This window comes from Narcine bancroftii, chromosome 9, assembly GCF_036971445.1.
Source record: "Narcine bancroftii isolate sNarBan1 chromosome 9, sNarBan1.hap1, whole genome shotgun sequence".
In the NCBI taxonomy this organism is placed as follows: domain Eukaryota; kingdom Metazoa; phylum Chordata; class Chondrichthyes; order Torpediniformes; family Narcinidae; genus Narcine; species Narcine bancroftii.
The window spans coordinates 108333104-108356184 of NC_091477.1; the positions used below are offsets into that span (position 1 = coordinate 108333104).

The 23081-nt window shown below is 38.8% G+C and overlaps 1 protein-coding gene across 7 annotated transcripts in view; it reads right to left on the reverse strand.

The window, feature by feature from the left end:
• Positions 1–23081, reverse strand: part of LOC138742607 (disks large homolog 1) — a 215464-nt gene that overhangs the window by 44988 nt on the left and 147395 nt on the right. For all 7 annotated transcript variants that reach the window (XM_069897250.1, XM_069897254.1, XM_069897252.1 and 4 more), the window contains 3 exons: positions 15730–15886; positions 14452–14554; positions 1990–2104 (listed from right to left, as the gene is read on the reverse strand). In XM_069897250.1, the coding sequence (XP_069753351.1) occupies positions 1990–2104; positions 14452–14554; positions 15730–15886 (375 nt within the window). The remainder of the gene's footprint in view (positions 1–1989; positions 2105–14451; positions 14555–15729; positions 15887–23081) is intronic.

The following is a 23081-nucleotide window of genomic DNA, read 5'->3' on the forward strand; positions in this document are numbered from 1 at the left end:
TAGATTTGTTGAGAGGGAAACAAAAGAAAAAGTGAAATGACAAAAAGGCTGGAACTAAGATGTGGATTGTAGAATTATAAAGATAACAGATGGTGCAAATTAGAAATAAAAATGGGAATGCTAATAATAAAATGTCAAGAAGCATTTGTGGGGTGGAAGGAGAGAGAGAGAGAGAGAGAGAGAGAGAAAGAGAGGCTTTTGTTTCATGTAAACATATTCTCAGATCTTACTGGCTCTGATACAAATTGGTCAAAATATGTAGCGTCCCTTGAAGCTACACTGGTCTTTATTAAATATAGACGTGATGGAGAAGCTCATCAGGTCCTGCGTGTCTTTAGGAAGCAAAAATATATAATGAATATTTCAGGCCTGAATTCTGAGATGTAGGTTATACACCTTTGCTTCCTATGGAGGCTGCAGGACCTGCTGAGTTTCTCCATTACTTTTGTGTGTTTACTACAATCAGAGCAGTTGAAAATTGTCTTGTTTCATTTAGATATTAGGGACTCAGGGCAGACATATAAAAATGGATGGAGAAATAAAGGACAAATGAATCTCTGTCCCACTTAGAGGGCATTTGATAGGGAAGGAATGAGAACACACTGCTGTTTTCCCTCTTTCTGCATTGGAAGATGCCATAAGAAATTAAATGAAAGTGGAATCTGAATATTGCAGAGAAAATAGTGTCCAGAATGCCAAAAGAGAAGGGAAAATCCATGATCCTAGGAGTATTTAGATTTCTGGAAGGTAGGAGGCAAAGAGGCAGAAGATTTTTTCAATTATTGTTTCTGATTTCCAGCATCAGATTTTTTTTAAAAAATTGCATTTATTGGAATGTTAACTGGTCAAGTTATGATGAGGGGACACAAAAATTGACTTACGTTCTCTGGAAAAATTCGAAGTTCATAAAGTAAGATATTACTGCATGGCATAGCTGGTTCAAGGGGCTCTGGCCTCTTCCTGCTCCCAAATGGTATTCTTGTACATTGAGAAAGACCATTTGGGGCAGAAAGAAATACTTCTACTAGTTGAAAAGTTACACGCCAGAGAACAATTTAGCAATTGGAACACAGTTTACATGATAAGCTCAAAAAAAACCTCAACATGTGTGGTAGGAATTTTGAACTCCAGAATTTCAAAAAGGCAAATGGTGATGGTTATATATTGTATTATTTTTTTTGGTATCAAAATTTATTCCTTCCAAGATTTGAATGATCTAAAGAAAAGAGTGGTACCTGGAAAATTAGACCAAAGATTAGAAAGGATTTCACTGAAAAGTACATGGAGCTGTTATAATGTTTCTTACATGAGGAGAAATAAATATTGGAGCTAGGAAACCTGGAAGCAATTTATTTGGTACACTGATTAACCCAGCAGTTGTAAACATCCATAAGCCTCTTCTGGAGAAGGTAGTATTTGAAATGAAGCATGGGAGCTCTTCAGCACTTGAAAAATCTCAAAGTTGCCTGAAATATGAAATGAAAACAGAAAATGCTGAAGACATTCAGCAGATAAAGCAGCGTCTGTGGAGAAAGGAACCTGGATCTTCTTTCAAATCAATGATCCTTCCTTATCTTGCTCAAACTGTTGCTTTGCAAACTAGTCCATTGAACTATTAACGCTCCATCTCTTCTAATATTCAATTCTATTACTAAAAGCCTAGTCAATGCTTTTTAATGAAACATTTCTATAAATGTTATATCACAAAAGAAAATGAAAAACTCATCAATGAGGTGCCATTAAAAGAAATGAAGAACTAGAATCATCAGATGATAAATGTGAATCCATTAGAGACAAGATTTCCAACTTTGACTATGATATCTGCAGACATTATCCTAAATACTCAAAGCCTATGGGATAGTAACTGATTATAAATGACAATTAAAGACATTTGGGAACTGTGCAGCAGGATATAGTTTTAAAGAGGACAAAATGCTGGAGACTGATGTTCAACAAGGGAGTATTCAGTTACCAGTGTTTTCTTTTTACCTGACATAGAGGGACCGCTTCTGGCTGGTGCGCAGTGACCCTGATCCTGAGCTGATACTGCTGTTCATCATCTGTTCCCTCAGGTCATGGATTTTGGCTTCAAATCTGCTGTATTCTGGGAAAAAAATCAATCTATGTGTACTTATTTTACATCTACAAGCTGATCAATGAATAAACACATAGATCCTCTCTGTTGTTGCAGTTGAGTGATAGATTATGACCACGATTTAAAGTTAATAGTTTAATTTGTGAAACACCATTCAACAATCATTTTAACTTTTACACTTGCATGTTAATTCAGTGTTGTTCTACTTTGGTACAACAATGAAAGCAAACCAAATCATTTATCAGTGACTACAAGGCCATATTCTGCTCTCAATAAACAAAAAATAATAATGGTTATCAAAATCTTTAAACAAATAATATCTTTGCTAATAAGATTAAACTAGATCCGTGTTAAATCCAGGTATCAATATGAGTGATGGAAAGGACAATAAAATATTGTAAAGACAATGTTTGGTATATTATCAAAGACTTTTTCAAATTTCTACAGGTGTACGATGGAGAGCATTCTGGCTGGTACAGAGGTGCCAATGCAGAGGACAGAAACTGTACCAGCACCATTATGGCCATCAGTCTACATTCCACTGAGGACATCGACAAGAGGCAGTGTCTTACAAAAGAAGCCTCTATCCTCAAGAACCCCCATCACCCAGGCCATTCCCACTTCACACTGCTACCATCAGGACCAAAGTACAGGAACCTGAAGACAAACACCCAACGGTACAAAAACAGCTTCTTCCCCTCTGCCATCAGATTTCTGAATGAACAATAAACCACAGACACTACCTTAACTTCTCTTCTTTTTATATTTTAAAAATGTAATTTATAACAATATTTCCACCTGTAACGCTTCCACAAAACAATGAATTTCGTAAATACTGATTCTGATGAATTATCCTTGTGTGGAAATCTTTTAAAATTCACAGTGGATTATCTAATGCCTCTGATAAAAGACAAAATAACAAATTAACATAAGTAATAAACAAGGGCCACTTATCATGCATTAAATCCTAAATTTGAATAGTTACACGTGCTTCTAAATTAAATGCCTTGTGTCACTTCAAGCTATTTTTTATATCTTGTCAGATCTTTTAACAATGGGTGGCAATAATTTAAAAATAAATGAACAGGGAAAAAAAATGTGGGAAAATTGAATGTCAACTGTATTATAAACAGAATAGAAAGAGAAAAAACACAAATAAACCCCTACAGTGCTTAATGATGTCAACAGTTCTGCTCTTAGAACTAACATGTACAGATGATCACACTTCAAAATCTCTCCCCATTTAACAATGAATCTCTGAATTTCAAAGCAAAACCCAAATTGTCAGTTGTTCTGAAGCTGGTCTAGAATTTAACTGATATAATGTTCCAGCTTTAATCTGTGTTCATTAACAGAAGAACATAAGTGAACACAAAAACCATCACATATTCATTCAGTAAGAAGAGCACATTTAAGAGAACAATTCTGAATTAGCAGCAAACAATTCTTGTACTTACCAATTAGAAGAATTTACTTATTAATCCTATGGTCCCCTAGAACCTACTGCATAGTCTGGTGTTGAAAACCATTATTTTTACGAGCAGTCCAGAACCAATATTATTCAAAATATTATAAAGCATATAGTTCCACGATGTTCTCAATTATACCTATTCTAGATAATGTTTCCAGTTTTGTAATCTTTTTTCAGAGAAATTTTAGGCTGACATTAGTTCCTTTCTGTTGAATCTGATACAAGATACAGCAGGAAAGATCTTAAGCCATATTAGGTTACTATTTTCAAAGCATTCCACACATTTCTCTTTCTCTGTCCCACATTTAAACTAGAGCATCCAATCATACAGAGTTAAAAGCAGGTTTCTGAGGTGCAGTGATCAGAAAAATGCAGTGTTGGTCTAACACTGCAAAAAAAATATCAGAAGCAACCAGATTCTATAGAATAGCCTCATGTCATTACCTAGTTTACAGCTCGGTTACCAATTATCGTGTGGCATCTTGAATAGATAATATGTTGTTGCTAATTGGTTTGCAAAGAAGATTTATGCAAATCTATAAGTGGTTAATTACAGAAACAAAGCTAAAGCAACCATTTTGAAGTAAACCATACAAAACAAGCACTAGAATATGTAGGATTAATTTCAACATACAGGAGACAAAATGGAAAAGGAGAGATCGAAGAATGGAATGACAAATACAGAATACATAAAGAACCTTAGGAAATTTGGCAACAACATCAGTTAAACTGCATAACAGCAACATGGAAAAGAACATTGGTTGAAGTTGTGTCTGAACCCACAAAAAATACCCGTAATACAAAGCAGATGTGTGCACCTGTTCAGAGGAATTGGGTATCCTCGTGGATAATAATTTTAATTAGGCAGGCTCTGCAAGCAATTAGGAAGGCAACAGTATATTGGCCTGCACTGTAGGAATGCGTGAACAAAAACGTCTTAATGTAATGAACCAATTCTGTAGTGCTACTGCATTTGGTCTATTTTATGTAGGTTTGGTCTTCCAAATGAAGATTATATCTGCATTAGAGGGGGTTAGGGTGCAGAGATCCTGAGATACTAAGGTAGGTCTGATGTGAAGCAACTTAGGAGATCTCCCAATTGGAGAGTTTAGAACCAGAGAGCACAGTCGCAAATTAATGATTTGGAAATTCAGATGAGAACGTGGCTCAGAGGGGAGTGAACCTTTGGAATTCCCCAGCCAAAAGAAATGCGAGAGCACCCTTGGTGAGCATATTCAAGAATTTCACATTCTTTTGCATATTTGAGGAATAAAAGGAAAGTGATGCTGAGGTAAAAGATCAGAAATAATCTGAGATAATAGTAGTGTAGGGACAGGGGACCCCGCTTAGACTTCCCCCTAACTCTGGTAAGGCTTTACATAATATTTTCTCTAGCAGTAGATGTTGTACTAAGCAATGATATTTCTGCATTTAATCTTAATACTCAGTTATACTTTGGAAAAAATATATAGGCAGTCCCAGGTTCAGTACATGTTCAGTGTCTGAGGATTGTCCACAAACCAACTTCTCCACAAATCAGACATATTCATTTTCTACAGCCACTCAAGTAATTTTGCTCTACCTACATTTATATTCACTGTTGGATCGCTCTTTCCAAAATGTGATGTGGATATGATGGGCAAACAGCAGAGTTTTTAATAAATGAAAATTAAAGATCTGCAGATGCACGAGAAGGATATTAACCTACACCTCTAAATTAAACAATTTTTACCCCCTCCATAAATCTTCGTCCGCGAAGCCAAGCCAAAGAAAGAAATTAAACAAAACGTGAAGTAGGGTTTAAGCCACCAAAGAGAAAATAGCAGTATCATAGTCGTACCAACTGTTTCACCTCAGACTTTTCAGTGTAAAGGTTCAAACAATTCACGCTGTAGCTGCAAGCCAGTGGACTCGATGGCACACTGGATACATGGAATTCACGCTGTAGCTGCAATTCATGCTGTAGCTGCAAGCCAGTGGACTCGATGGCACACTAGATACACGGAATTCACGCTGTAGCTGCAAGCCAGTGGACTCGATGGCACACTGGATACATGGAATTCACGCTGTAGCTGCAATTCATGCTGTAGCTGCAAGCCAGTGGACTCGATGGCACACTAGATACACGGAATTCACGCTGTAGCTGCAAGCCAGTGGACTCGATGGCACACTGGATACACGGAAGATAGACAGGATGTCAAGCATGAGAGATTTTCAACACATTTGTTTTTGCTGAGGCAGATGACTAGGGCAAGTTTGACAAGGTTATTGAAAAATTTGTTGAACACTGCTCACCAAAGAAAAATGAAACGTTTGAGAGGGACGCGTTTCGTGCGTGCACGCAGCTCCAGGCAGAGAGCTACGATACTTGTTTTTAAATAAAATCGGACTTGAAACAAAGCAGGAACATGCAATTTTGGATCACTGCAAGATTAAATGATCCGTTATCAAATTGTGTTTGGAATTATTGATAAGCAAGTGAGAGAGAGGCTCTGCTACGAGAGACAGAGGTTACCTTAGCTGGAACTGTGGAGATATGCTCTGCAGCACATAAAAAAGTTCGGAGAGAGTGCAGAAGCTGGTGAAAATGAAGGCATAGCTGTAACCACAGTGTCAGGACGTACATATAAATAGAGAACAAGACATAGGAAACAACAAAAAGATAGACATTCAATTGTAAACAATGTGGAACTCAACCTGTGCCAAAACAATGCCCAGCTTATGGAAAAGTCTGTAACAAGTGCAAAGGGCAGAATCACTATGTAAAGCAATGTTTTTCCAAAGGGAAACAAAACAGAAGTGAAGGTGTGAACTCTATAGAAGAAGCTGCCCTCAGTGATGCATTCTTCATGGCCATGAAGGCGCAGGAAGATTTCAAACTAATAGATATTGAACAGCCAAGTGTGAACAGAGTCGTGCAGGACAAGTGGACTGTGTCATCGCATGCAAATGGAGCAGATATTCCTTTCAAGCTGGACACAAGGGCAAAGGCTAATTTGATCTGTGAGCACAACATCAGAACAATGAAGATAAAGTCTTTCATCCATCCAAATTCTGTTCAGCTCAAGGTCTACAATGACATATTGACACAAAAGGTACATGCTGACTAAAGGTGAAAGTCCATGTCACTGCTTGGTGACAAAACATGTGAAGACTGAAGCCTAGTCAAGAAGGTGTACCACATTAACAGCGTAGAGGAAACTGGATCAATTTCCAAACATCTTCAGGAGGTTCTGTGTTCTACCATTCACCTATAAGATACAATTAAAGGAGGATGCACAGCATGCCCCAAGGCAGGTTCCAGTGCCACTAAAAGACAAGCTCAAACAGGAACTTGACCGATTGACGTCACTAGGGCTCATAAAGAAAGTGGAGGAGCCCACAAAATGGGTGAATTCAATAGTGTGTGTCAAAGAAAAGAACGGTGACTTATACGTGTGCATGGACCCAAAATGCATGAATGCCAATATAAGAGGGAACATTATCAGACTCCAACCAGGGATGAAATTACAAGCAAGATCGCCAGTGGAAAGTTTTCCACTAAAATGGATGCATCCCAGGGCTTCTGGCAATTAAAACTACATGAAGATAACACAAAATACTGTACATTGAATGCACCGTTTGGCCAATACTCCTGTATGAGGATAGGTTTTGAAATTTCCTCAGCTTCTGAAGTCTTCCACAGGACAATGGAGCACATCATAGAAGGCATAAATGGGGTGCGCGTGTACATGGATGACATGATCCCACGGGGAACCACACAGGAACAACACAATGAGAGGCTCATCAAAGTGTTACAACACATCCAGAAGTATGGATTAAAGTTAAATAGAGCAAAATGTCAGTTTGGTGTGAAGGAAATCAGCTGTCTGGAAGATAAGCCGTCAGAGGCAAGAGTGGAGCCAGACAAGTGCAAGGTGAAAGCAACTTCAGAGATTCCCAGACACACTGACAAAAATGGCAAATTGCGCAGCTGGGAATGATCAATTTCATTTGTAAATTCATTCCACAATTGTTTTCTAAAATAATGTATCCGAGGAAGTTGTTCCACGACAAATTGAATTCAAGTGGACGGCCAACCACAAGGAAGAATAAGGACAACTGAAGACCATTCTAACTACAGAACCGGAGCTTTTGACATTCTTTGACCCATCCAGAAGAATGAAAACATCTATGGATGCTTCAAAAGATGGAATACGTGTGTCATGGAGGATTTAGACCAGCTGATGAAAGAAGACATATTCCACTATGAGGCCCAGGATGCATATTTAGTAGACACACCTAAATTCCATTATGGGGCCCAGGGATGCATATGAATCAGTAGACATTATCCAACTTCCACCATGAGGTCAAGAGATGCAGTTGTCTTTTGTTGGTCGCAGACTGTCAGGAGACCTCGAAGATAATTAAATAATTTGTTCAAAGAGATAAGATCTGAAGTAAACAACTTTTGGGTAATATAAGCCATGGTCCCACTGCTGAAGTTTAAGACTCTCCAAGAGGTGGCAACATCTCTCAGCAAGAAGAACTTCAAGATTCCAAACCGATGACCCGGTCTGGGGAGGTGGAGAAGCTGCTACCGGCGCCCAGACAATCTACTAAAAGTGTGCAGTCGTCGCCTCGCATTGGCAGTTGAGACCAGTCCAGGCATTGATAAGTATAATTGGGAAGGGCTTGCATGTTGAAGTGTGAATTCAGCTTTAGATTTAGTAATAAAGACTTGTATAAACTGAACTGCTCTCGGTGTGTGTCTATTTTCTTTCGGTAGTTTGAACACTGTGACCAATCTAAAACGAACAAAGTGAGAGGTACAAGTTTACCCAAGACAATGTGCCATACTACTTCGGGCTGTGGGAGAAGAGTGGAGGCCAGTCAAGAACAATGACCACATCTGAATATGCGCAGATAGAGAAAGAGTGTCTACATCTGGTCTACAGAGTCGAAAAATTCTTCAGTTATGTGTATAGTTTACCAACGTTTGCGGCAGAAACAGACCACAAGCCATTAATAGCTATAATCAAGAAAAATCTCAGTGAGATGCCGCCGCGAATCCAAGGACTGATGATAAAGCTATAATGTTATGACTTTGAATTGGTGTACACACCAGGGAAACGTATTGTGTTGGCTGATGCGTTGTCCAGGGCAACAACAGAATGAAGCACACAATGAGAGTTCCACATAAACAGATGCGAATCTGCACATGAACCTGATCATGTATCTGACATGAAATCCAAGCAGATCACAGCTGAAACAGAAAAGGATGCAGTTTTATAGAAGGTCATCCACGATCTGAATGAAGGTGAATGTCAGCCACACTACAACATCAGAGCTGAGCTGAGTGTTGGCAATGGGCTTCGACTCAGACAGAACAGAATTATCCTTCCTCAATTGCTGTGACAAGAGATGCTGAAAAAGTTGCATGAGGGGGATCTTAGAATGGAAAAATGCAAGAGGAGAACCAGAACTGCTCTTTATTGGCCAGGGATAAATGCTGTCATTGACAGGATGGTTTCAAACTGTGAGACCTGTCTGAAACATCACACGAAACAGCCAAAGGAACCCATGATCATAAATGACCAGCAGAAGCAGGGCAGAAAGGTTAGACTGATCTGTTCCACATGGATGGAAAGAATTACTTGCTGGTTATGGACTATCTATTGAACCATCCGGAGATGGCATTGCTTCTTAATATGTCTTCTGCTTGTGCGATCAAATATATGTACATTGAATGTACCGTTTGGCCAATCCTCCTGTCTGAGGATGGGTTTTGAAATTTCCTCAGCTTCTAAAGTCTTCCACAGGACAATGGAGCACATCATAGAAGGCATAGATGGGGTGCGCGTGTACATGGATGACATGATCCCACGGAGAACCACACAGGAACCACACACTCAAATCGTCTATAGTGACAATGGATCATGCTACAGTTCTAGAGAATTCTAGAACTTTACAGGAGAATGATTTTCAACCTGTGACTTCAAGTCCTCTGCATCCCCAGTCAAATGGTAAAGCAGAGAAAGGAGTTCAAGAAAGAACAAGACAGTGGCTCAGATCTTTATTTAGCTCTGTTGAGTTATCAAGCTTCACCACTTGAACATGGCATGTCACCCACTGAGTTCCCGATGAGACATAGACTACGCCCGACACTTCCCTATTCTGCACACCTGAACAAGAACAGAGATGTCAAATGAAAATAAAAGCGTCTGCAAAGGAGACAAAAAACGAAGCTTAGGGCCACTGGCACAACACGACACAGTGAGATTCCGAGATTCCAAAACCTGGGACAAGGTGGCCACTGTTCTGGAGTAAGGAAATCCAAGATCCTACACTGTCAGAACAGAAAAGGGTCAAATACTGAGGAGGAATCAAAAGAGCCTGCTGAAAATGCAAGTGACACTGCAAGAACAGACAAATGCAAAAGATCCAGCCTGCATAGCAACAGAGGAAACACCACCAGTGCTAAATAATAGGGGACCAGCACTGCACCTGTGTTGAGAAGATCCACGCGTGTTATCAAAGCACCGGACAAGCTGAATCTCTAAAAGAAAAAGAACTGCACACTTAAAAAGTGTATGCTGCTGATATTTGCATTTATGCTGGTGTTTAAATTGAAATGAATACTGTATTACTGTGTGATGTTGTTAGATTGAACATCTTAAAGAAAGGGGATGTGGTGATAGAGTGCTAGTGATACTCCTGACTGCTAGAGGTATTGGAGATAAATTCTGAGTAGTTAATAAAATATTGTTAAGATAAAAAGAACCCAAGTTTCATTATTACTTAAAACATCACAGAATGAACATGCCGAATGTCCATCACCAAGTACAATACATTCTTCCAGAATATTTAAGGAACCACTGTCCTCCACACATTTATTTCTTCAAGTCTAGAGGTCTCATGAGATTTTATTAGCCCATAGCTGCATATCACGTAAACGTCTGGACCACTGAGAACAGATGGTTCCAAATTTCTACACTTTTTTTGTGAGAACTAATAGCCTTATGGACAAATTTAAAACACCATTTCCAATTGTATAGTAACAATTGAACCAACAGTCTATGCCTCATCTGGGTCTCAGTAGAATGCTGAGAAAAACTTAAATAATTTCCATCCTTTAGCATACACCACAAAGCAATGATGCTCAGCTGAAGATAATGTTAATTATCTAGTGGAACATTTATCAGTTTTATTTCATAAAGGCGGCACAGTTAGCACAACATGATTACTGTGCCAGTGATCGGAACCGGGCTTCGAATCCTGCACCGTCTGTAAGGAGTTTGTACATTCTCCTGGTGTCTGTATGAGTTTCCCCCGGAGGCTCAGTTTCCTCCCACCATTCAATACATACTGGGGTGTTGGAGGTCATTTGGTGCAATTAGGTGGCATGGGCTGAAATGGCCTGTTACTGTGCTGCACGTCTAAGATTTCATGAAATTTGGATTTTTCTGTTGGCATGGAACCAGGAAGAGAGGCTCTTCTAACGAGAATGGAATGCAAGAACCTTGTCCGTCCCTCCAGATTTCTAATTGCTGAAAGAATGTAAAAGCGTGAATAGAGTGAAAGATTTATTTCATTCATGCCCCTCAACCTTTCAAATCACTGATCATTTGTCTTTTGGTAGTATTCCCACAGAGTCTTTCAGAGGATATAACTACCCATCCACAAAGTCTTCTGGCAGATGCACATCAAACATCTATATTCCCCAAAGGAAAACGCACTGCAGCTATTCCTTAGATTAAAACAGCTCACACAATTCATACGTCTGCATTTCAAAGATGAATTATTAATGGTCTCAACAGCATTATATAGTATTTTATGATATCCATATAATCTTCGAACCCATTAAATTCTCATGGTACTTGCTTGGGGAGCTATTGGAGATATTGCTCACTCCTTCAATTATATCATCAACATAAAAATACACTTTAATTAGTGAATGCCTTGAGGTACCATTTTTAACACAGGGAGAGGAGCGAGGGAAAATAATGCAGGGAAGATGAAAATAGATGAATATGCATATCAGAGATTCCTCAATGCATGCAGCATACCTATGTGGAAGTTTGCAAAAGAAACTGTATTGCAGAGGAGCAAGGGAAAGGGTAACACATTGGTTCCGGTGCTCGAGCCCTCTGACATATCCAAATGGACACAGATCAGAGTACCAAATTTGAGAGAAACGTTCGAAGTTACAAACTGTCAACACAATTGCCAGTTATTTGCAAAAGAGTAATTACTGAGCTAATGTAAATATCCAGAGGAGCTATTACTTAATTAATCAATCATTAATCTCAAGTGCAGCTATGAGGAATAAGGATGGAATTCAACTAATAACGGGCATTCAGCCACATTTAAAACAATCCTTCAATACACAGTAAAACTCCAAGTATCTGGAGTAGTCATTGTTAGATGTTAGATTAGTGGACATCGAACATCCAGAAAGCTCCATAAACTGGCAAGTGGGGATCTGGCGAGTGAGAGTCTGGCAGCGCGTGTCGGGCTGGCAGTGTGTGTTGGGTGGGTGAGAGACCAGCAGTACGGGTCGGGCGGGCGGGAGACCAGCAGCGCGAGTTGGGCAGGCGGGGTGGGGGGAGGGGTGGGAGGTGGAGGGAGGGAGACCTGTAGCGTGACTGGAAGGGGATGGGGGTGGATACGGCAGCACGATTCAGGTGGCTTTCTGAAATCCAGAAAAATCCAAAATTCGGAACACACTGCCACCCTAGGGTTCCAGATAAAGGATTGTGTACCTGTACTTGCTGGTTGCTTGAGTTTGCATGATGCGTGATTGGCGAACTGTCCGCCGGGGGTGCCAATTTTTAATTTTTTTTTAAACCTATTTACTTTCCACATTTAAAAATTTTTTTTCCAGTCAACGGGGATTTTACTGTAATCAGGGAAGCAAGCCATTTTAAAACCGTAATTCTTCTACGGATCTCATTGGAATGAGTTCTATGACTGGTTCTTATTGGAATAAAAAAGAGTTTAACTTCTCGTTGACCACATGACAAAATATTCGGGCAATTCTTGAAGGGTTTTTCAACTGATTTATCTAAAAAGTGAAGGGAGGTAGGCTTTCAAAGTGGAAAAGTAAAGATGAAGTAGTTTCTCACAACATTTATGCAAGTGGTTGAGGAACAGCACATATGATAGATACATTGTGTTAAATTGACTACCTATTCCTAAAATTGCCGGTGCCAATAAGTACATGCAGGGATATAACACAAATGATTTCATAAAATATCGACCTGAACTTTGTTTAAATTCATAAAATGAATTCATAAGCACAAAGTTTGAGTTTGCTACCTTCTTCCTACTACCATCTCAAGTGCTAACTGATCAATGATATTTAAAAGAAATTATTGCAGTTTAAAAGCACAGTTAAACAAGAAAATTTGCAGATGCAGGGGTCTCGTGCAATAGACAAAATTGGCAGGTTGCTCAGCCTCCGGAGGAGGTAAATGACAATCCACATTTTGGGCCTGAGCTCATTGTCAGAAATGTGAAATTGTGCATTACAGTTAAAAAGCAGAGCTTCAGCACTGTATTTAATTATCCAGTGACAATGGGGGCAGCGTTAAGGTGACTGTCAAATTCAATGGAGAGATGGCTACAATACAGTTTGCGAACTTTTTGACCATTTTTCTTGTGATATGACAATTTTACACTTGTGTCGTCTCCCCAACACATCCACCATCAATCTCCTTTCTTGTCAGCTCAGGAAATAAAAATCACTGGATTGCTTATGTTAAGTTTGAATACAGAAACATGCACTTCCAAACTCGATTAATTTATAATCTACAAACATAATTAAACATCTACATATGCACCTTTAAATGTTAAATGAAATTTGTGGTGGAATGATCAATGAATGACCTGCAAGGTTGGAATGAATACATTGGAAAGGGCATCACCACAGACAAACAAACTCCAACCAGGACTATCACCAACCAATAGAAAAAAAATAACCCTCATTGATTCAAACGGGAAACTCTGCAGATGCTGTAATTTGTAGTGCAATACACAAAAGTGCTGGACAAACTCAGCAGATCACGCCGCATTAATAAGAAGCAAGGGAAACCAACGTTTTGGCCTGTGCCCTTCCTTAGGGTATGAGCAAAAAGTAGGCAGGCATCTGAATAAAAAGGTGGGCGGGGGGGAGAGGAGGGAAAAAGGGGCAGGAGGAGAAGTACAAGCTAACAGGAAGAGGTTAATATGAGTGGGAGGGTAGAAGAGATAGTGATTGGGGAGGGGGCAGCTCTCTAACAGGAGAAAGAAGAGAAGTGGACGAGGAGATGGAGGAAAGGAGACAGTGGGAAGGGAAAGAGATAGACTCGGTGGAGAGGTTTACAGAAACTGAAGAAGTCGATGTTACTAAAACAAGAAAGTCTGCAGATCTGGTGATTGTAGTTAGTGCACAAAAGCACTGCAGAAACGCAGTAGGTCTTGTAGCGCCCATAGGAAGGCAAAGAGATACAACCAACATTTCTGGCCTGAGTCCTTTGTCAAGGTTGGATGAAGGGCTTGGGTATGAAATGTTGGTTATATCTTTTTGCCTCTATGGATGCTGCCTGACCTGCTAAGTTTTTCCAGCACTTTTGTGTATTAACGAAATGCCATTCAGTTGGAGAGTGCCCAGATAGAATTTTAGGTGTTATTCCTCCTATTTGCAGGTAGCAGTGCAGAGCCAATGGATAGGCACATCAGAGCGGGAATGGTGTGTGGGCAACAGTCATTCAAACTGATTGTGCTGTAGAAGTGATAGATAAAACAGTCTAGTAATTACATTACATTTCTATTAAAAATCTTCTATAATTATCTATAGAAATACCAACAACAACTGAAATGAAAGTGTTCTTAGACGGTCCATTAACTGATGCAAACGACTCACCTTCTGGCCTGTATTGCGCTACAATAGTGACTGCTTGGCCGGCATTTTTCAGCGCTGCTGCCGCCTGCTCGTGGGTAGCACTTCGCAGGTCAATACCATTCACCTACGGTAGAGATCAAAGATGGTCTATATTTTGAGATGAACATGTCTGCATTCCTATAAATTTTTTAAAATTTCAGGAGGCATCTTGAATTCAATTAAAATACCAGAAAATAACAATTACATTATAATTACATAATTTGACTCGTATATTGAGAAAAACATTTTCACACATGACTGCAAGACTTTAAGACCTCAATTTATTTCAGTTCACTGTCTCCTAGTAGATGAGCAGAAAGGGGATAAAAGAAAACTGCAGTTCACGCCAATGCAAGACGAGAAAATCAATCAAGACAGGGTGTTGCAGATTCAGAAACTTCAAGCAGAAACATGAGCAAACTCCACTGAGAGTGATCTCCGAATGCTACCTTTTCCAAATATGGCTCTTAGCAGAAGGCCTAAACTTAAAGGAGAGACTGAAATTATATAGTGTATAATCAAGAACTTTTGAAATAATGAGAAAGAATAAGGTGCATGTTGAAGAATTAAAGCACCCTCCTTCCTTTATGCTCAAGATAATTTATTAATTATGCAATGAAAGGCAATAATAAGTCGTCCCTCATTTTTAATTTACTAAATTGAGATAAGTTGCCCTATGGTCATTAAATGCATATTTAAAAAAAAATGTTTTACATGACTTATACAACCAGAAAGTCCCCCCATAATAACCAAGTAATACTCCTGAAATATCACTGTTTTTATTTTAATCTTAAATTGGCATTTGTCTTAATTGTTTTTCTCGTCATCGTTCTTCTGGCCAATCGGTAATATTGATCCTAATAGTAAAGGTTTCGCTGCATAATGCGAAAAAAGGATTGAAGGCAGTCACTTTTCATTAAATTAGTAATTATTGGAATAAATATTTCAGATCCTCAGAAACGTCTCATTGTATAGTGCACGTACAGAATAATTGTGATGCTTTTGTGTAAAATGCAAAATAACAGTATTCAATGCAAGCCTAAATGAATCTTCTATCAGTTAGAATTAATTTTAATAAATGCATGATGTCTCCATATTATTATCATTTGAAATATTATTATGATTTCATCAATCATGAAAAATTAAACATGGCAACTTACTCAGAAAGGCAACTCCAAAAATGTCTGAGATTCTCAAGAGGAACAAAAAAATTACGGAGGCAACTTACAAAAAAGAAAGTTAAAATACAAGGCACTGTACCGAAATAATCCTGTCTCCTTTTCTCAGTTCACCACTCAGGTCTGCTGGGCCTCCTGCCAATATGAATGAAATAAAAATTCCTTCTCCATCTTCACCACCAACAATGTTAAAGCCTAGTCCTGTTGATCCTCGATGCAAAACCACTTTTCTGGGTTCCCTAGAATGACAAAAGATAACCCAGAGTTTCCAAACACCCTTCCAATTTATTTACCAAACCAGATTCACATTACAACAAAGAGTACTCCTTAGGTCAGGAAAGTCTGTGACTGGGAGAAATCTGCTAGATAAAGAGGAACGTATGATTAATCGCTGAAGTGATAGTTTTATCAATGTATTGTATTGTGTTGAAGTTAATTTTAACAAACTAATTCAGTAGACCACACTCCATCTATACAGTCATGTACTGCTTAACATCAACAATACGTTCTGTGAAATAGGATGTTATGCGATTTGGACATTGTCCATATAGCAAAGCTATATGGGATACTGTATTGTTCCTGTATTGACTAAATGGCCAATATACTGTACACATTTCAGCTAATATATCTGGCAAGGTATATATGGGTTAAGTAGGTTAATACTACACAATACTGTATACATAATGTACTCAAGAAAAACACGATACACGAGATTGGAAGCTGCTGCCTACGAGTCGAAGCCTACACTGTTATATGGTAAACTTTTTATTTGTAAGTAGGGTAAGTTCACATTAAAATAACGATAGAAAGTACAGTTCATACATAAGGCAGTAACATAAGCATTTATTATGACTATCTATATATGTGTTATAGGTTAAATATGTCCTGCACCATTATATGCCCTAGCATTGCAATTGCTTTGTTTGCAAGAGCCAAGTTTGTATTTATTTCAGTTTTGCACATCTCCAGGTTTTTTTTCATTTTTATTTCTAACTAAATGTGATTTCACCAGACAGAAGCAGAGGATCCTAAGTTGTTTATAAAAGTCTGAAACATCTTCAACATATTCTTGATTATCAAACTGACTTTCATATGGCGTTGGAGAGGAAACAGCTTTCAGCTCTTTTTCCCTCAAGCTTCCTTCTGTTCTCGCTCCATTCTGGCTCCAATAACCAAGTACCATATAATCCCCATAATCTGAAATTCAAGCAACAGGCAAAATATCATGGAAAATAAACAGGTAAAAAAAAAACAAATTTTTAAATTGGCAGGCCCAGTGGTTGGCTCTCCAATCACACAACATACAATCTCGAGCAACCGGGAAATTCACTATCCAGCATCTACCAATCCCCAGAGCTGCCGGACACCAGAGGATTTACTGTAAAGTCGTGCGCAGCATAACATCCATTTGGGCAATGCCTGACCGCATAAACGTCCGTGGTTCCATAAGGTTATAATAGAGTTCAGAAATCTCGATTGGAAGCTGTTCCATTCGCTTTGTCTGGTTATGCCCTCTACATCCAGTTCTCCAATCGGGATTTCTGAACATTATTATAATCTTTTGGGACCACGGACACATATGTGGTCAGACGTTGCCCAAATGGATGTTGCTGCACACGACTTTACAGTAAATCCTCTGGTGTCCGGCAACTCTAAGGATTGGTAGATGCTGGATAAGTGAATTTTCTGGTTGCTCGAGATTGTATGTTGTGTGATTGGCGAGCCAATCACTGGGCCTGCCAATTAAAAAATTTGTTTTATTTTTTACCTGTTTATTTTCCATGATATTTTGCCAGTTGCTTGAGGCTCCTCGTTACTTAAATTTCAGATAACGGGGATTACATGGTACTTGGTTATTGGAGCCAGAATGGAGCGAGAATAGAAGGAAACTTGGGGGAAAAAAAAGATGAAAGCGGTTTCCTCTACAATGCCATATGAAAGTCAGATGTTTCAGTCTTTTATAAACAATTTAGGATCCTCTGCTTCTGCCTGGTGAAGTCACATTTAGTTAGAAATAAGAATGGAAAAAAAAACCTGGAGATGTGCAAAACTGAAATAAACACAAACTTGGCTCCTCTATCCACAGATTCTGCCCGACTTGCTGATTCCACATTTTCTGTTTTATTTCACATTCAACAAATTTGTTCAAGAAGAGAGAAATACAAACAACATTTAAGTAAAATCCTGGAAATAAACACACTTTTAATTATTGATTCAGTGATTCGGTGTTGGCCAACTTGAAAACAAAATTCTACACCACACCAAGTCTGTTTTGTCCCATCTGTCAATTGGTTGCACAAATAAATAATGGCTTTTGGGATAGGTAGCGAGTTTTCCAAGTACATGCTATTAGACAAAGAGTCAAAATTCTTGATGTCAACCACTTTTTGGGCTCATCTATTCTCATTCTTCTGATTTCTGTAGGACTGATCTGCACAAATGTCAAGACATAATATCTGGAAAGAATGTACTGCGCCACAGGTTTCTGCTACTTCGGCAAAGGGAAAGAGGAAGAAAAAGAAAGAAAAGACAATTCAGTTCACAAAATTAAACAGGGCAGTGTTTTATTAAATTTTTCTCATGAACAATGAAAAAGTTCTATTTTGTGTGCCTCAAGTACACACCACAGTTTTTTTTATGACTGACTAGGCCTATAATTTAGATTAAAAACAATGACTTAGGTTTAACTGGGACAGTTCATTGGCCTTTTTTGGCTATAAAAATGAAAGGATTCGTGAGTAAAATAACACATTAAGTCCGATTAAGTCTCTCTGATTGATCATTCTGAAGGCAGAGTGTGAAATAAAATTAACTACAGAAAGATTTCAGCTTCCAATTAAAAACGTACAAGTTTTTTTAATATCCTTTTAAAAAAAACTAAGCAGAATGGTGTCACCAAATATACTAGATAATCAATGAAAAAAAATTGGAAATTATGATAGATAATTTAAAGCTGAACATAAAGATGATTTTGGATCTGCTGTATCACGTAGGAAATTCGAGAAATGTGAGATTAACTTTTATTGAATTTGAGATTAAGCGTATACTCGCCACACATGTAATAGAATGTAGCGCAGCTGTTGCGACATTGATGAGACATTTGTGCTGGTATTGAATCTTCCTGAATATAATAAATGCTTTTGTTAAGTACACTAACTGTGCTATTGTCTGAAAAACATATGCATCAACATGTGCTCAATCTATAGCAATGTAATGCACTGCTTCTGTATACATGAACTGCTTTTATAACCTGTCTGCATCTATCCTGACTAAGCATACCCTAGCCTAAGACAACATTGGCATAGCACCTGCACTGAGGGAATGCCCAGGCATGCTTTGACTGACCAAAACAGCTTCCTTTGTGGGCAATATTCAAGTGTAGGTTACATCTAAAAAGACAGTACATGATAGATATATTTTAAGGTGATTTTCGTGATCAGCAGTCCAAAATCCATAAAATACCCCCAAAGGTGTTGAGGAAGCAAAATCTTCATTATCCAGTGTTACTGAAGCAAAAAAAAAAGCTTGTGATGCCATCTTCAAAATAAGTGTATTCATATTTGGGGAAAACTAAAATAAGCTCATTATAAACTTTTTTTTCCCCAAAATGCAACAATAATTGTTCCACAAAATCTTTCCTCCTCTTTCTGCTTAAGGCTGTTATTTAGGATGATCAACATCAGAGGGCAGCAAATCTCTGCAGATATTCATTAAGAATAGTTTTAGAAAAGTTGATAACAGTCTAACTACGGTTCACCAGAAGTAGTTAAATCTTGAATTTCTACTACGTCTTTCAAACAGGTTGTGACCACAAATTCCTTCCCTAAACTTTTCCACCTATACGCACCTCCTTTAAAACACTCCGAAAACCTTTCTTTCGAGCCAAGTTGCTGAGCACCTCCCCCATCCCACTAAATTTTCCTTTGCCACTTTTATTTGATCATTCACCCATGAAGCATATTAGAACATTTTTGCTTCTTTAAAGGTGGGATATAAATGGTAGTAGTCAATCATGTAGGAAATGCAGCAATTAATTTGCCTTCAGCAAAGTTCCACATTGTGAATGAGTAGAACCTGTTTTATGGATAAAGGTTAAGAAATAAATATTGGCCCACACACTAAAATAATCGCTTTTCTCCTTCAAGTATCTAAATTATACCCATCAGGGAGGAGAGATGCACAACTAATTCTGCACCTTTATCAAATACTTCCATGGAAGACTTTGACCATCAGTCTGGATTGCGAGTCCACGCTTCAGGATGGCACTTCAATCCTGTGCATTTCTTATCCAGATATTACCCTCAATGCTACAAGTGTCATCACAATTCTCAGTCCTCCCAAAGAAGCTTCAAAATCAATTTGTCCATCTCCAAGAACAGAGTTTAAAAAAATCCAGTGTGCATCCATTTCTGGAAACCTTAGCGACCATCAGATTTTGGTTTTGATTCCTTTTGAGGAAAAACTTCTCCAAATGTTGTAAACACAAAGAACTGATCACCAGCGTGATGTCCTACTTGATGAAGAACTGTTTACCACCACATTATTTCCTGAAACCATGCTAAAGGACCAAAATCAAAATGCATTTTTTTCCCTTCACTGAGATACAAAAACTCAAATGTAGTCTCACATGTTTGGACATTTTGGACAAGTGGGCCATGATTGTACTCATTCTTAACTTGTCAGCTTTTGGATCATTCCAGCTTGGTTCTGACAGGCTGCAACTCACTGTGCATTAGGGAAGACACCCAGAGGAAACAAAAATCTTCACGCCCTATTCCTTCATCTGCAGCCACTCATACCTGGTAACACCCTCTTTTGCATTTCTCATCAATGCAGCACTCATTGAGTAACAACTTTCCCCTAGAGCTGAAGAATGTTGCATGCACATTATGTTAACATAACATAACATAACAATTACAGCACGGAAACAGGCCATTAGGCCCTTCTAGTCCGCACCGAACCAAACACCCCTTTCTAGTCCCACCTCCCTGCACAATGCCCATAACCCTCCATCTTCTTCTCATCCATATACCTGTCCAACCTTTTCTTAAATAATACAATTGACTCCGCCGCCACTATTTCTCCCGGAAGATCATTCCACACAGCTACCACTCTCTGAGTAAAGAAGTTCCCCCTCATGTTACCTCTAAACCTCTGCCCCTTAATTCTTAACTCATGTCCTCTTGTTTTAAACTTTCCTCCTCTTAACGGAAATAGTCTATCCACATCCATTCTGTCTATCCCTTTCATAATCTTAAATACTTCTATCAAATCCCCTCTCAACCTTCTATGCTCCAAAGAATAAAGACCCAATCTGTCCAATCTCTCCCCATACTCCAGATGCTTAAACCCAGGCAACATTCTGGTAAACTTCTCTGCACTCTCTCCACTCTGTTTATATCCTTCCTATAAATAGGCGACCAGAACTGCACACAGAACTCCAAATTAGGCCGCACCAACGTCTTATACAATCTCAACATCACCTCCCAACTCCTATATTCCATGCAATGATTGATAAAGGCCAGCATACTAAAAGCCTTCTTCACCACCCTATTCACGTGAGTTTCTACCTTCAGGGAACGATGTACCGTTACTCCTAAATCTTTCTGCTCTTCCATTAAAAGCCATCTGCAGTGGCTGCACTTGCAAAGCTAAATTTGCAATAGATCAATACAGAATTCCATGCTGAAAATTACATTGGTGTGTTATATAGAAACCAGACAATATTGTGTTGTGAACTTTGCAACTGAAAATTTCAAATGTTCATGGGCAGTTAATCATCAGCTTTGGGATGACCCTCAGCAAAGGGAGAGAAGACACATTTTGGCCAGATCTTTAAATCAAAATAAATTCATTTATGAAATGTAATCAAGTTTGCCTCCCAAAAATTGCAATAACTTTGGATTGGATCATGTGGATCAGGACCAAACTGCTGTTTCAGTGGAAGCAGTAGTTAAGTTACCATGCTCAAGATCGGTTCTCTGCACGCTCAAGTCAGGTGGGCGCTGCAATCATTTACAGCAGTGTTAGTGAATTGAGATTTCCGGTCGGAACAAAACAATGCATGCAGGTTGTAATGATGAGTCAATTAATGGCTGTAATAATAAGCTTGATATTCCGCACTGACCTTTCATGAAGGAAATACGAGCTAATTACAATAAACTGTAATTTCGCAATTAAAAACAAATTTCCACTGCAAGAGTCACATTGATGCATTTCAAAACCAATTTACTAGATTATGTGTGTCCAAAGTCCCTCAATGGAATTACTGACAACAGCCTTGGTAAACATTTCAATACCCATTTTTCTTCCCTGTCACTCTTTCTGGCACATTTCCTGAAGAAATGTCTAGAATTGTTACAACCCTCCAGCCAAGGTCTAATCAGAGACTTCTGAAGATCTTCTGGATTTTATACATTTCATTTATATTTGTGAACTCAGATATCCTGTGAGCGTCTTTAAACTTTCACATTTAAGGATGAACACAGTTCTCATGCTCATGCCATTCACAGCCTTCCATCTTCCAGAAAAATGATCCCAAAGTTGAAATTTTACCCTCTTCCTGCACAAAATTCGTCCACAGAGAATACTACTGCAAACCACCATCCATTGGAAAGCATCAGTACAATTTTATATCCAGACACTAAATTCTGTGGTACTCCTCCTTCTTAAGATACATCCTGTATGGCACAATGTTGCATGCATTCCAAAGTCCATTGAGATATTGACTGCATCATATTTATCTTTGCAGTATACACGGGGGCTATCCAAGGATGCAGCAGGATAAAGGGCAGTTATAGATATAGGTAGAGAAACAGCAGAAGAAGTTTATGAGGTGTTGCACTTTGGAAGGGCAAGAGGAAATGAAACAGTTAATCATAGAACCCTTATTATTGATATATAGAAGAATCTTTAGGCCCAAGTTCATAGCTCCCTGAAAATGGCCTTGCAAGTACAAAGGGTGGTAAAGGCGGTGTATGGATTGCATGCTTGCCTTCACTGAGCAGGCCACTGATGTTGTAGCAATAAAACCTAGGTTAAGCTGCACTTGGAGTATTGTGTCCTATTCTGGTCATTCCATTACAGGATGGAATTGGAGGATTTGGAAAAGGTATATAATATATTTACCAGGATGCTTCCTACTTTGGGTTGAATTACAAGGAGAGGATGGATAAACTTGGGTTGTTTTCTCTGGAGTGCCAGAGGCTGAAGGGAGACCGGAGTAAAGTTCATAAATTTGTATGCTCTCCCAGTGACCTGTGAGGGTTTCCTCCCACCACCCACCCCCCCCCAAAAAAAATGTACGGGGTTTACGGGTTAATTGGTGTATTTGGGCAGTAAGTGCTTGTGACCCATGCTGTATCTCTAAACAGTTAAAAAAATTATTAAGAGATATAGATAGGGTAGACAATGCCAACTACTAGAGGACATGCA